Here is a 15,280-nt window from a genome sequence, read left to right on the forward strand (position 1 = left end):
TCTTCTTCCTCTTTTAAAGTATAAATATTTTCAACTTACTAAACTAATGAAACTGCTCCTTACATAGGATTTCTTACAACTGTTACATTAGTTTTTTTGATAAATTATGCTTGATTATCAGATGAACAAAATAAGGAATTATTATTTTTTCTAAAAGGACTTTAACTTTAAGCTTTTCTTAAGGAATTTAATTTATTTGAATTTTGATTATTAACATCAAAATTAAGATTAATTTTATTTTATGATATTTAATTATTATTTTGACTTTAAAATGTTTCTTAAGATTTATTTCGATTATGTTATTCTAAGTTTTTTTTTAATGATTCGCTTTCTTTTAATAAGGAATCAACTTCTTATAAATTATATTTTTCTTATATTTTATTTTAAATCGTTTATTTTTATGTTGGGCTTTCATTACTATTTTAATACATATAATTAAAAGTATTTCTTGGTGATAACTTTTTTATTTTTTTATATATTTTAAATATGTTTTTTTAAAAGTTTTTCCATAATTTCTATTGCTTTATCATTTTCTTATTCATCTTAATTATCCTCATATTCTTTTTTTTATTAATTACTATATTCATTTTTCAAAATTTACTAACTTTCAAATGAATTTTTAAAGGAAAAATCTTTTTTAATGATAAAAGGTTTTTTTTTAATTAAAAATTTATAAGCTTAATCTAATAAAATACAGTCTGTTTTTTCTGTCGTTTATTAATTTTAATTATTTTATAAATACTATAGATTTTTTTCCTTTTATATTAATTCTTCTGTTTTTAAGTAATTATAATCGTTATTCTAATTAGTTATTTTTTAATCTTAAATTTTTAATTCTAAATTTATCAAAGGAGTATTAATATTGCTATTATTTAAACAAACTTAATTATTAGAAATAATATTTTAATTATCATTAGATTATTAATTAAATTAAATATATGGAACATCATATTTTAATTCTTCTTTTTATTAAATAAATTTGTTATCTGAAATACAATCCTAAATTTTAGGAAGAATAAATTAATTTAATTATTCGTAACTGAATATTTTTAAGTGATCTTCATCTTTTAAAGAAAATTTATTATTATATGTATTTGAAAAGTCATAAAAATCATTTTTTTCAGTATTTAAATTTTAATCCTAGTAATAATTATATATATCTCTTTATTGTTCAATTATTTGTTTTTATTCTGAAATTAATTCATTATTACCTTATTATATATCTTAAAATGATTTTTTATTAATTCCTTAATAATCAAAGTTTTATTAATATTATTTCTCTTAAATATTTTAATTATTTGAATTTTATAATTTTTTTTCTGAAGAAAATTCAGAAGAGGCAATTTTAAAATTATTTCTTTCATTTATTTTATCATCTAACTAATATAATTTTTCTTCGTTTAAAGTAACAGGTTATACCTATTCTTATAAAATATGATTAAAAGCAACAAAACAATCATTATTTTATTTTTTTTAATTATAAGCATTGCAGCTTTCGAATAATTTATTTTGAACCTCTGGATAAATGTTAAAATTATTTAAAATTTAATCATTATTAATACATTTTTTATATATTTACTAATAATTACAATTTTTATATAAATCAAACTACTTATCAAAATAATTATCTATATTTTGTTTTTTTGTGTTACTATTTTATTTCTATTAAAATGAAGTATTTTCTTATACAGAACTTAATTTAGTTAAATTTTTCTATTTATTATCATTTTCATTAATTTAATTAGGATTAAAATTATCCAATTATTTTTTTTGAGTGTTATCATTGCTGTTTTTATAAAGTTCTGTATTAAATTAATTCTGGTATTGTTTTTAATATTCAGAATCTTAATTTATATTAAGATTATTTAAAATATAATGCTAATTATTTTTATCTTGGCTTTAATATTAATTTAAATAATTTTATTACTAATCATTAATATTTTCTTATTAACTAATATTTTTTTATTTTTTTATAATTTCAATTTATTCAAATAATCCTTCCTATTTATTTTGAGATTCATTTTCATGTTTCGAACTAATTTATTCAATTTTATAATTATTAACAAATTTAGATTCGCCATTAATATTATAGTAATCATTTTGATTTGTATCATTTTAGTGCAAATTAAATTCTTAAGAAATATATTTATTTAAAGTTTTCATTAAAAGTTAATCCCTCAGTTATTGGTTATTATCTAAATCATTAAAAATATAATTTTTAAAAGTTAAAGTTTATAAGTTTTAATTTAACATATAATTTTTTTCATTATTTTCATAAGTAGTTTAAGGAAGAATGATTTCTTTGCTATTTTAATTAATCATATTATTATTTATTTTAAATTATTAAATATTATTATTTTCTTGCTCTTTATTGTCAGGATAATTTATATTAATCATATTTTACAAATTATTTTCTTATGTTTTAGTTTCTGAAAAATAATTATATTTTTCTATTGTATTATTTATACACTTTTTATTACTTATTTTTGGAGTTGTTTATGAATTTCTTAATGAATTAAATTTATTTATTTATTCAGTCTTGCTTTCTATATTTTAAATATTAGATTTTTTTAAATTAGAAGTAAAACTTTTTTATTTAGATAAATCTTAAAAATTATCTATATTATTTTCTACGACTTTACATTATTTTAAATTTTCATAAATATTATCTTATTATTAATTGTTTAGTAAATTTTCTTGATTATTTATGAAATTATTACTTTAATTAATATGATAATTATCTTTATTATGCAAAATAGTGTTAGTATTTTGTAAATCAATCTATTTATTCAAAATATCTAAAGTTTAATTTTATTTGCTTTCAAAAGTGAAAATTTTATGTTCATTTAAAGAATTACTATTATTTTGAAAATATTCTATATCTTTTATATTATTAAAATTAAAATTTTAATTAATAATTTTATTTTGAAAATAAAATATAAAAAATTTTACTTAAAAATTAATTTTAACAATCATATAATTTAGTGCTATATATGTTATTTAGTTAATTTTCAAAAGGTAAATGATAATTAAATTATTTATTTTCAGATTATATTTATTATAATTAATTTAGTTCTTTTTATATCTAATTATTAATATTATTATTATTATTATTATTATTATTATTATTATTATTATTATTATTATTATTATTAATAATTATCATCATTACTATTTATATTAGTATTTAAATTATAATTGTTATTATCATTTAAATTTTAGTAATTTTATATTTCGTTTTTTCCATTAAATTTTTATTTTTTTATTTTTTATTAAATTTCTAATTAACTGTTATTATTAATGATTTAATTTTCATTTTTTTCTATAAAACATTATTTACCTAAAAAATCTTCTTTTTCCTAATTAATATCATTTTAACTCTTTTCAAAATCATAATAATTTTAATCAAAATATTATTAGTTTTGTAATTTATAATTATTTTAATTTTTTTTTTATTCTAATAATTTAGTTTCTTTTTCTAATTAATCTTTTATATTTACAGTTTAATGTTTTAAATTTCTAAACTTTATTTTCTTTAATATATTCCTACATAGAAAAAATTTTTTGATTTTCTATTTTTTCTATTTCAGCTTCTTTAATTTACTTTAAGTTTTCTTATTCTTAAATAGTTTTCTCTAATTATTATATTTTAAGCAGTTAAATTTATATTTATTCTTATTTTTCCTTTTCTTCCAAACTTAGTTTTAAATTTTATTATTGAATTTTTTCTAATAATAATTATTCTAGTTTAATTTTTTATAAAATACTTTCTTCTTCATTTATTTTTTTATTTACAATAAAAGATTGGTTTTGTGAAATTTTCATTTAATTTTAAGATTTGTCCAATTCTATTATTTAATTTTACATTTATTTTTTTATTTCTTTAATTGATTTTAGTACTATTTCTGAATTTACCATTTCAAAATCTTCCTCCTTTTCTATTTTTTTCTCAATTTCTTATTTATATATTATATTATTTATTATTGGGCTTTATTAAAAATTAGGAAGAATCTTTTTATTCTCTTATTTTATTTTTTGTTCATTTTTTATAAGTTCACTTTGTAAAATTTCAAGTTCAAAAATTGAAGTCTTTTCTTATTTTTCTGAACCATATTCTAATTTTTTTTCTTCAAGTTCATCTTATTCTTGAATATGATTTTTAGAAAAATCATTATTTTATAGATATTATTGATTTTCTTCTTAATCTTTAAGTTCTAATTTGAAAGTTTTAAAAGCCTTTTGTTTATAATTTTAAGGCTCCTTATTATCAAATAGAAGTAGTAGTCTTTTCTTTTCTGAAATATTGCTTTCACTTTAATTTGAATTAAAACTATCTCTATCTATGTTATCACTTATTATTTTTTTTACGGATTTTGTATTTGGTTTTATTTTTTCAAAAAATACTTAATTTAATTATTCATAATTACTGATTTTATCATTGTCTTTCGTTTTTTATATTATAACAGAATTTTTTATTTAAAAGCTATTATTAAGGTTTTTCATAAAATTTATTTGTGAATAAACTGGGACTTAATAAAGTTTTAAAGAAGTTTCTTAATCAAAAAAGATTTTGTTTTTCTTATGATGTTCGTATCTTAGTTTTTCTTTTATAATTTAAATTGTTATAATAAAAAAATAAAATTACCTATTATTTATAAAGGAAATTCTCCTTATCCTTTCTTAATTATGTTACTACATTAGTTTTTTTCGAAATTTCCATAAATCCATGAACCAGTTTCTTTCTAAAAAAACAAGCCTAAACCCTGAAAAAACCCATCTTTAACATATCCATCATAAATATTTCCATTATGTAGGTTTATTCTGCCTAATCCATTTAAACTTCCATTTTTATAAAAACCACAATCATATTTGCCATCTGCATATTTCATAATTCCTATACCATTCGGAACTCCGTTTTTAATAAATCCGATATATTATCCTCCATCATTAAATTTAAGTTATTAAATATTTATTGTATATTTTTATAATATTTCGTTTGGAGAATTTAAATATTAAAATATTTCTTTTTTTATTTATAATAAATATATTTTATTTTTTACATGATTCAGGTAATCCTAAACCCTTTTATAAAACATAAATAAATTTTCCCTACTTATATTCAGACAATACCCAACAATTTTCATCTGTAAAGTATTTATAACATTGTCCTTCTATTTTTCCGTGGTGCCAAATTCCTTCATATATATCACCATTTGCATATTTTAAAAAAACAGGCCCATTAAGTTTATTTTTGAAAAAAAAACCATGAATAAATCCTCCTTAAGGAAAGAATAAAATTCCTTAACCATCTATTTTATCATGTTTCCATTCTCCAAAATATATTTCTCCTCCATCCCATATATAAATTCCTATTCCTTGTCTTTCATTATTCTGATTCGAAAGCCCTTAATATATCCCGTTTTGGAATTCAATTTATTTAATTTCTAATGTCTATTGCTTGCTTAAATTTAGTCTTTTGAAACTTTAAATTTATTTCTTTTTTTCAGGTTTATCTTGAAATCTTGATTATCTCATTTTTGTTATTCTTAAATTTATATTTTTTTTCGCTTATTAATATTTGAATTAAATTTAAAAAATATTATTAAAACTATAAATTTTATTTTTAAAAATTTGGAATTAAAAAAATATTTTGTTTGTTTTTCTAAAAGCTTTATTTATGTAAATATTAAACAAAATTATATTTAAAAAAAGATAAAACTAAAGCATGTTTCTTAAATGAAAATAATAAATTAATAAATTATTAAATTTAGTCTTATTAAATATTAATTGAAGTATTTCTTTTTATATTAAATTATTTATTTTTATATTTTAAATGAATTTATATTAAAATTAAAATTAATTTCATTTATTTGATTTTTTTAAAAAAAGAAATTTAAGAGATTTTAAAATATAAATTATTACTAATGGATAAAACATCAATAATTATTTTTAAAATAAATATAAAAACAAAATATATACTTAATTTTATTATTATTCCAAAATATAAAAATTAATTAAAAAATCATTCATTTTCACTCAAGTCAATTTATATGCAATACGAATAGAATTTTTTTTTTAAAATGCATTGAATTTAATCATGCAAACAATTAAAATCGCAGTTTTTTTTAGCGATAACATTCACATAATATACCAAATAGCCTGCTGTCATTCCCCAAATTCTTTAATTAGCAATATAAGAAACTCCACTTAAAGATGAGATTTATTTACTAAGATTTTTAACTCCTTTTTCATCTTGAATTGGAGAAGCCTAAAGAAGAACTCTCAGTAGAGAATAAGTGAACTCATATGTAAAAATAATTACAAAAAGCATAACTAAAAATGGTATCGAATTTCTAAAATAAAAGTTTCGAATCATAATTGATAAAATTTATTAACAATCGAATAAAAAATCAATATAGAAATGCAAAAAAACGCTATGTAAATTTTCAAATGAACTCATAAATTATAATTTGTCCAAGAATTCACTTTTTTCTAGCATTTTTAATTAACTTTCTTCTTAATTATTATTAAAATATTTTTAAAAATTCTTAAATTACAACGAAAAAATTTAAAATTATTTCTCTTTTAAACCTTAGTATGCATATTTATTAGTTTCTATACATATGTCGTCTAAATTTTTATTCAGGGAAAAATATTTATAATCCCAAAAACAAATAATTCCAATTATATTAATTCCTATTTTAGCATATAAAAATATTTTTTTCGATTAGTTTTCCTCGTCTTCATACCCTTTATGATCTTCTTATTCTTCACTATGTAAATGAAAGCTACTCATTATATTAAAAAATGATTATATTATCAAAAAAATGCATGTACTAAATGCTGATATTGTCTCATAACGGGTATAGCCATATGTATAATGAGTATTTTAATTATGTTTTGCCTTTATTAATGCATATAAAGAAAAAGAATATGAAAAAATATGCATCAATGTGTATATACCACATATAGATAGTGTTATATCTTTGTAAGTTATGCCTACTATTATAGAAAATGTTATTAAAATTAAATACTAAATTATAAAATAAGAAAGTCTTTATGACTCTTCGGATTACTAACTAAGTTTCATGTATTTTATGAATTTTCGGATGATTGATGAGTGATGTATTTTTTTTTGTTTATTTTCATATTCTTCATTATTTTTAATTTTTATGTTCATTTTTATATTTAATTTTATTTATAATTTCTTTTTTTTTTTAATAATTTATATAAATTAATAATTTTATATTTTTTAAATAATTTTTTTTCTTTCATTATATTTTTATTTAAAATTATATTTGAATAAATAATAAAAAATTTATACTAAAATTATTAAATAAATTACAAATATTTTTAAATATAAAAATATAAAATTAATATTAATAAAGAATTAATCATATATTTTAATAATATTTATTATCTTATTTCCTTCATTAATAAAAAAAAAATCAATTCTTACTCTTATTACAATCATGTAATGAGAATTTAGTTATTGATAGATGTGAAATTATATTATTAAAAGTACTTTCATTCTTCTATTTCAGACTTTATGAAAATAATGTAAAAATTATAGCTTTGAATAATTTTGTTCGCTTTTGTTATTATAAACGTAGAAATAGATAGATTTTATGGCTTTAAATGCATTATTGCTTTGTAATTTTTTATTATTAATTTTCTTTAAAAATATTATTTATATTATTACATTATTTTACAAAAAAGTTAAATAACAAGTATATGTATTATATTAAAAATAAATTAAATTCTATATATAAACTTATTAAATCTTTTACGAACTCTTTTTTATAAAATAAAAAAATTAATATAAACTATTTAGTATAGTTTATAAAGTTATTTAATATTTTAAAATGAAAAATATTTATGGTTTTCAAAAATAGCAAAAAAATAAAATAAAATAAATTAACTAATATAATTTAAAAATTAAAAGAAAATAAAAAACATAAAAAGATGAATTAAGAATACTAGTCTTTTGAAACAAAACAAGAAATAAAAACAGTAATATAATGTGATTAAACATAAGTATTTTTATAATAGTTTAACTAAAATTAAATATAGTTTAACTAAAATTAAATCCTATCAAATTTATGTGGAAAAAAGAAATCGACATTAATGTTATGTTAGAATTGTAAAAATATTTCTCTATCAAAAATCTAAACAGATGCAAATAAATGGACATTATTTTATTCGCTAATTTGTATTTTTGCTTGTTGTTGCTGTCTTCCATTATTTTTTAATCAATGTAAAGATATTTATCATTAATGCCCTATTTGTAATATTTAAGTTGGTTATACTAGACATTAACTTTTTTGAAATTTTATTTATTTATAAAATTTAAAGTTTTATTTATTTTAATAATTAATTTTTCAATATTTATGAATTACACAAATAATTTTAAAAATATAAATTTTAAACAATAAAATATTAATAAAATTAAATTTGTTTCTTTTTATATGTGTAAAAAAATAAAAATTTTCTCATTATTAATTGCATTAAACTTATGTTCCTTCTCCTTTTCTTTCATATCCATTTTCTTCTTATTATTTTTTTTCTAAAAAAATTAATATATTAATATTAATATTAAATAAATAATATATATTTTTACTTCCTCCTTTAGGATTTGAATTAAGGTCTGCTTCATTATAGTTTTATAGGAATAAATGTTTTTTGTTTTTATCTAAATTTTCTTATTTCTTATTAACAATTAAGATGTTTTTAATTTAATTAAAAAAATCAGGTTTGAGTTCTTTAAATTTTGGAAATTCAACCTAAAATAAAGATATAAATAAATTGAATTAATATTAAATGTTCTAATGTTTTTTTTAATTTTTTAAAAAAACTCAATTAACAGACAAAAATGCTAGAATAAATGGTTCACAGCATTTTTTTATTGATTGAATTTTTTTTTAAAAAAAAAAGCATCAGAACAATTAATAGATAAAAAAACCTAAAATTTTATATATAAATTTCCAAAAGTAAAAGCATCTTTAAAGAAAGGCATACCTTTTCCTTTAACAGTTTTAATGCTATTATTTTAAATATATTATCCTGGAGCTGAAGCAATTTTTAAAGTAGAGCCATCTAAATGCTCTAATTCATAATAAACACCTGCAAGAGCTTCTAATAAAGTAATTTTCTTATTATAATACAAATCAGCACCAACTCTTTCAAATATTTTATGTTTTTTTATCAGTATTTTTATATATAAATCACCAGCAAGAATTCCAGGCTTTTTATGATATTTTATTTTATTTATTAAAAAAAAAAATATACTCCTTCATCAGCTTCTCCGGTAAATTTATAATTATAATCATGAGGTACACCAGGTTCAATAGGAACTTCAAGTTCTTTAACATTTTCAATGATTTTTTTACCATTACATGTTTTACATCTATCTGAATCTTTCATAATATCGCCTTTTCCTTCACATTCTTCACAAATTTATTAAGTTTAAGAATATGCATTTGAACCTAAACGAACCATTTTTATTACATATTTCTAACCTTTGCAAGTTCCACAAACTTTTGCATTTTAACCGCCTTTACCCTAGCATTTTTCACAGGTCCTTAGTCTTTTAAAACTTGTTTTTACATATTTACCTTTATAAACTTCTTCTAGAGTTAATTCGATCGTATGTTATTTTGGTTTGGCTTTACGAACTCCTTAATTTCTACCTCCTCCTCCAAACAAATTACTAAAAAGATCAAATGGATTTCCTCCTGAAGCACTACCTCCTTCTTTCAATCCTTCTAAACCATATTTATCATAAATATCTCTTTTTTCTGGGTTTGATAATATTTCATAAGCTTCGTTTAATTTTTTGAACTTTTTATTATTTATTTATTTTTTCTTATTATATATATTTTTATATTTTTTACTTTATCTGGATCACCTCCTTTATCTGGATGTCTATAATCACCTTTAATACAAGCTTTTTTAAAGGCCTTTTTTATTTCGTTTATGTCTGCTTTTTTATCAACTGATAAAATATTATAAAGTTCTTAAGTATCAACATTTTTTTATTCTTATTGATTGCTTTCTTCTATATATTTTTTGATTTTTTGATTTGTATTTTTTTAAAAAACAAACCTGATTCTTAACCCATATCAAATCCGAATTTAAATCCACCAAAACCGCCTCCAAACATTTTTTTGATATTTATTTTATTTAGTTTTTTAAATTTATTTTTTGTATTTTTATTTATTTAGTTGTTTAATTTATATTTTTTTTCATTTTAATTATAAAGAATAAATTTATAATAAGATTTACTTTCTAGAAATTAATTTAATTCAAATTTATTCTTTAAAAGTAAAAATTATTTTTTAAAAAATAAAAATAAATCTTTATAAACAGAAATAGTTTAAAAAAATAAAAATAATAGGCTTAAATTATACATATGTTTATATAAATTTTATATTTTATTTCATTTTTTTTTTAAAAATTATTAATTACTTTTCTAAAATAAAGTAAAAGAAAAGAAAAAGAAAAAAAGAAATTTTATAAATTATAAAGTTTTATTAAATTACACAATTTAAATTATAATTTAATATATATAGATATAAGTAATTTCTTATGTGATTTATAAGCAGAAATACAAAAAATTTGTTTGCGAAAAATAATTAAATTAAAACTATTTAAAATAAATAAAAAAAAATTTGAAATAAAAAAAATTATAATTGTAAGAAATTGAAAAAAAACAATTCAAAATATTAAAAATAAATATAAATTTGTACTAATAAGAATAAAATATAAGAATTAATTTGAAAAAAATTATAAAAATAAAAATTAAATATGTAATTAAAATATAAAAAAAAAAAAAAAAAAAAATTATTATAATGTAAAATAAAATAAATAAAAAAAAACATATAAAATAGATAAATTTTAAAAATTAAATTTAATATAAATATATGTATATAAATAATTATATAAGATATTTATATATATATTATATATATATATATTTATTATTTTTTTTCATATATATATATATATATATTTGCTTTTATGATATAATATTATAATGTCTTAATTTGAGGATTTAGACTTTTTTTTGTAATATGCTTAATAATTTTTATTTATAGTATAACTCATTATTATTTTTTTAAATTTTTTGTATCTGTTAGAGTAAAAAGTATAATTTAATATCATATTTATATTTTTATTTTTAATTTTTTTTATTTACTTTTGTTTATTTAATTCATTAATTTTTATTATAATATTCAATTTTAAAGTTAAACTAACTAATTTTTTTTTTTATAATTTTTTGTCTTTTTAATTTTAATACCTAACCTTACTTAAAAAAAAAATTATATAATTTATATTTATCAATATAGATGTATTAATGTTTTTTTAGTCCTACTAGTTTTTCTTATTCAAAGAATAGTTTTTTTTTTTTTTTATTTTAAAATTTAATTAATAATAATTATATTTCAATTAATAAAGCAACACATACTTGAAATTATAACCCACACTATTTTTAAAATAATTTTTTTTTATGTAATTATAATTAAGAAAGAGTTTATATATTTTTAAAATTTAAAAATATTTATATTCTATTAATATTTTGCAAGATTAATTTTCTTTTAGGATTCTGGATTTATATTGCTTTTTATTATATTTTTTATATTCTATTTTTTCAATATCATTTTAAATGTAAAATAAGTATTATTTATTTAAATTATTCCATTATATTTTTTTATTCTTATATAAACTATAAATCAAAAATTTTAGATATGCACAATTATATTATTTTTTCTAATTTTTTTATAAAGTTTATCTTATTTTTATTATAAAATTATATTTATAAATTTTCAATTATTTTTTTTAATATATTTTTTTCATAAAATAATAAATAATTTTTTTTGTACCTATAATTAAACTATTTTTAGTAGTTTATATTACAAAAAAGAAACAAATAAATATCTGGAGCAATAGTAAATTTTAAAAAAATCTTTTTTATCTATGACAATAATTTTTATTTTAATCAATTAAAATTCATTTCTATATTTTTAATTATTTTTCTCTCGCATATTATATTTTTAAATTCTTTATGTAGTTTGGTAATAATAAACTATATAGCCCCATAAATAAATTTATAGTATATTATTTTTTAAAACTTTTTTCTGTAATATTTTTTAAAAACATTTTTTTTAAAAAAAAGGGTGAGAAAAAATAATAATTACCTTTTTTTGTCGAATAAATGAATTTTTTAAAAATATTATGAATAAAATAAATAGGTTAAAGATAAAAATAATAATAATTTTACTTTTTTAAAAAATTATTTTATTTTATATATAGTCTCAATATATAAAAAAGAATATTTGTAAAATCAAATAAATATAAAATATAAAACAATTACATACAAAAAAATTAATAATCACATATTTTTAATTTATTTGTTAATTATTATTTAATAAATATTATAAAATATGTATTTTAATTATAATAAAACAATAAATAATAAGACTTTTATAAAAAAAATCAATACTATAATAGTTTAAAAAAATAATTTTGATATTTATTGCTCGAAAATTATCAATATTCTTAAAGTATCGAAACTATTTTAAATAACTCTTAAATATTTTTTAAAGTTGTTGTAAAGTAAAACACTAAATTGACCGAATTGGAAAGTAATAATCAGGCCTTAATTAACACTTTTTTATTCGGTTCTAAATTCTATCACATGTATATATAATATTTATTTATATTTTTTCTGTAGTTTATTTTAAATACTTAATTAGTAAATAAAAAAAGGTCAGCAAAAATTGAAAATTTTTTTTTTAATATCGATTGAGTTTTAAATAATATTACATAAAAATAAAAAGGCAATATTAGCTAGGAATATATCTATTTAAAAGCCTTTTTAAAAATATTATTATTTAATTATATGAATTAATATTTTTTAAGATTTAGCTTCGGTTTCATTGTAACTTTAAAAAATTTCTTTGCCAAATATTTCAGTTTCGCTTTTGTTTCAGAATAATTAAAAAATTTGGAATTGGGATTCTTTAAAAAGTTAAAATTCAAAATTTTGATTTTGCCTAAAGTTTAAACTATAAATTGATTATGTTTAAAATTCAAAAAATAATAACTCAGTAAATACCTAATAAAAATTAAAAATCTAAATTTTATTATATATATATCCTTAAACAAATGGTATATATTTAAATATTTAACAAATTATTATACTTAATTTTCAAAATTATTTATATATTATTTAATTAAAACTCATATTTAATTATACCATAACTTTGAAAATAAAAAAAGTCTGATTTCTAAAAAGAAAATTGTAAAGGCTTCAATCATTTTATAATTATTTTACTATCAATAAAAATATTTTTATACACATGTTAGAATAATAAAAAATAAAATTATAAACTTGTGATATTCATTATAAATATGAATATTTTGAGAATTTTATGTATGGAATTAATATTTATTAGTATAAATAAAGCGATAAAAATATTAAAAATTAAGTTTAATTAATTTCTAAATATAAAGGTCGATTCTTATTGTAATTAAAATAAATAAGTTAAGCCCTTAGTATTAAGGTGAGAACCCCAGGTCAAAGCTAAGTTAATCCAAATGGACCATTCATAACTTTGTGTATCAAATTAATAAATTTGTGATCATGGTAGTGTTGAGGAAGTTTTGATAGTTTCTTCCCCTTAATTCAAAGGACACTAGAATTGATCAAAATTCAAGACTCATCCATCTTAGGTCTAGCACATGGAAGAATGCTGCTACGCTAAAAATCTTTGGACGCATCCTGATTAAGGTCTAAATATATTTTAACGACAACTAGTTTGTGGGAATTTAGGGCTAAATAGACGATAATGGTAAATTAAAGGAGGAAAAAAGGTGATACCTACTGTTTTTGTAATGTAGTTTTTCTTTTTTTTTAAAAAAAAACTTATTTCAGGCGGTCAAAATGAACATATAAAATTCACTATAACTAGTTAAATACTATTTAATTATTGCGATTTTATTTCTATTAATTAATTATTTTGTAAAAAAAAATTAAATTAAAATATTGTAAATAATTTTATTTTATTTTATTTAAACTTAAAATTAAAATATAAAATATTTACTATAAATTTCTTCAGCATTTATATATAGTTTATATAATTAATTGATTTTATTATATTTATTTCTTAATATAAATTTCTTGATATATATATTTAATTTAAATATTATTAAATAAATAGTGTTAATATTTTTATTTAATAATAAAAAATTTTAATAATTTAAATAAAAATATATTATATAAGTAAATTATTTATAATATTATTTAATTATTAAATTACATTATTATATATATATATTTTTTTTATTTTAATTTATATATAATTATTTTTATTATTTATAATTTTTTAATTTTATATTATTCTTAATTTTTTTTTAATAAATATTTTCTAATTTTTTAGTTTTTATATTATTTAGTAAAACAAATTAATTAATAATTTATAAACCTATTAATAAAAAAATTCATAATTAAGAATTGTAGTTATATAATATATTTCGTATATATAATATATATCACACTTATAAATAATATTAAATATTTTATTTATTTATTATTAAAAATATTAAAATATATATTTATAAAGAAAATAAAAAACAAATCAAAAATAGTTTTGATTTTTATTTATAATTTTATTCAAATATTTCAATCATATTATTTATAATTGAAAACATAGAAATATGGGTTGTTGTTCTTCAAAGCCATAAGCAGAAAAATATAAACAATAAACAATAAAATACCCTTAAACTGAATAATAAAGGATATTTTAAAATATTTAATAAAAATAAGAAAATATTGAAGTAATTCATTAATAGTAAATATAATCTAATCAAAATAAATAAAATCTTATACAAAATCAAATATAAATTAATTAAAAAAATTCCGAATAAATTCAAAATTAAGAAATAGAATGCAAAAATATTAACGATATCAATTAAAAGAAAATACAAACAGTTTAATTGCAATAATATTTACTCAAAGACAATAACAATGAACCTTTAATAAGCAGTAATAAATAGAATATTTAATTAAATACGTAATAAATCCAAAAAAATTCAATTGATGTTCAGGGAAAAAATAATTAAGATGAAAATTTAGTGGTTTATAACATGGTAAATGAACTAAGTAATAATGAAAAGCAAAATTACCAATAAGAATAATTTAGAGCTTATAATTTATAAAATAGTTTAAAAAAATATAATTTTGAATCTAATACATTGACTTAAGTTGGATAAAATTTAT

General features: G+C 16.2%; 3 protein-coding genes across 3 annotated transcripts, besides 22 other annotated features; all 3 read right to left on the reverse strand. All coding sequences in view use genetic code 6, as the record gives it.

The window, feature by feature from the left end:
• The first annotated feature begins 3,088 nt into the window (after positions 1 to 3,088).
• Positions 3,089 to 3,155: a microsatellite.
• A 1,344-nt stretch (positions 3,156 to 4,499) lies between these two features.
• Positions 4,500 to 5,535, reverse strand: IMG5_160060 (morm repeat family protein; the record flags this gene model as incomplete). Its single annotated transcript, XM_004030437.1, has 2 exons — positions 4,500 to 5,023; positions 5,136 to 5,535. The coding sequence occupies 2 exons, from the start codon at positions 5,533 to 5,535 to the stop codon at positions 4,500 to 4,502; spliced, it is 924 nt and encodes a 307-aa protein (XP_004030485.1).
• A 487-nt stretch (positions 5,536 to 6,022) lies between these two features.
• On the reverse strand, positions 6,023 to 7,183 carry IMG5_160070 (cation diffusion facilitator family transporter containing protein, putative; the record flags this gene model as incomplete). The annotated part of the gene is made up of 1 exon (XM_004030438.1): positions 6,023 to 7,183. The coding sequence occupies exon 1, from the start codon at positions 7,178 to 7,180 to the stop codon at positions 6,023 to 6,025; it is 1,158 nt and encodes a 385-aa protein (XP_004030486.1). The 5' UTR covers positions 7,181 to 7,183.
• Positions 7,184 to 8,048: 865 nt separating this feature from the next.
• Positions 8,049 to 8,090: a microsatellite.
• A 315-nt stretch (positions 8,091 to 8,405) lies between these two features.
• Positions 8,406 to 8,456: a microsatellite.
• A 36-nt stretch (positions 8,457 to 8,492) lies between these two features.
• Positions 8,493 to 10,162, reverse strand: IMG5_160080 (hypothetical protein; the record flags this gene model as incomplete). Its single annotated transcript, XM_004030439.1, has 5 exons — positions 8,493 to 8,783; positions 8,963 to 9,244; positions 9,289 to 9,840; positions 9,894 to 10,057; positions 10,105 to 10,162. 5 exons carry the CDS (start codon positions 10,160 to 10,162, stop codon positions 8,493 to 8,495), a joined length of 1,347 nt encoding a protein of 448 aa, XP_004030487.1.
• Positions 9,842 to 9,887: a microsatellite.
• Positions 9,842 to 9,898: a microsatellite.
• Positions 10,161 to 10,213: a microsatellite.
• Positions 10,161 to 10,257: a microsatellite.
• Positions 10,163 to 10,243: a microsatellite.
• Positions 10,258 to 10,306: 49 nt separating the features above from the next.
• Positions 10,307 to 10,352: a microsatellite.
• Positions 10,315 to 10,361: a microsatellite.
• Positions 10,362 to 10,820: 459 nt separating this feature from the next.
• Positions 10,821 to 10,884: a microsatellite.
• Positions 10,885 to 10,912: 28 nt separating this feature from the next.
• Positions 10,913 to 11,011: a microsatellite.
• Positions 10,938 to 10,976: a microsatellite.
• Positions 10,961 to 11,035: a microsatellite.
• Positions 11,036 to 11,162: 127 nt separating this feature from the next.
• Positions 11,163 to 11,213: a microsatellite.
• A 43-nt stretch (positions 11,214 to 11,256) lies between these two features.
• Positions 11,257 to 11,294: a microsatellite.
• Positions 11,295 to 11,772: 478 nt separating this feature from the next.
• Positions 11,773 to 11,819: a microsatellite.
• A 3-nt stretch (positions 11,820 to 11,822) lies between these two features.
• Positions 11,823 to 11,855: a microsatellite.
• A 2,470-nt stretch (positions 11,856 to 14,325) lies between these two features.
• Positions 14,326 to 14,386: a microsatellite.
• Positions 14,345 to 14,399: a microsatellite.
• Positions 14,367 to 14,456: a microsatellite.
• A 397-nt stretch (positions 14,457 to 14,853) lies between these two features.
• Positions 14,854 to 14,904: a microsatellite.
• The last annotated feature ends 376 nt before the right edge of the window (positions 14,905 to 15,280 follow it).

Source organism: Ichthyophthirius multifiliis (assembly GCF_000220395.1).
Source record: "Ichthyophthirius multifiliis unplaced genomic scaffold scaff_1120509251209, whole genome shotgun sequence".
NCBI classification, from domain to species: Eukaryota; Ciliophora; class Oligohymenophorea; order Hymenostomatida; genus Ichthyophthirius; species Ichthyophthirius multifiliis.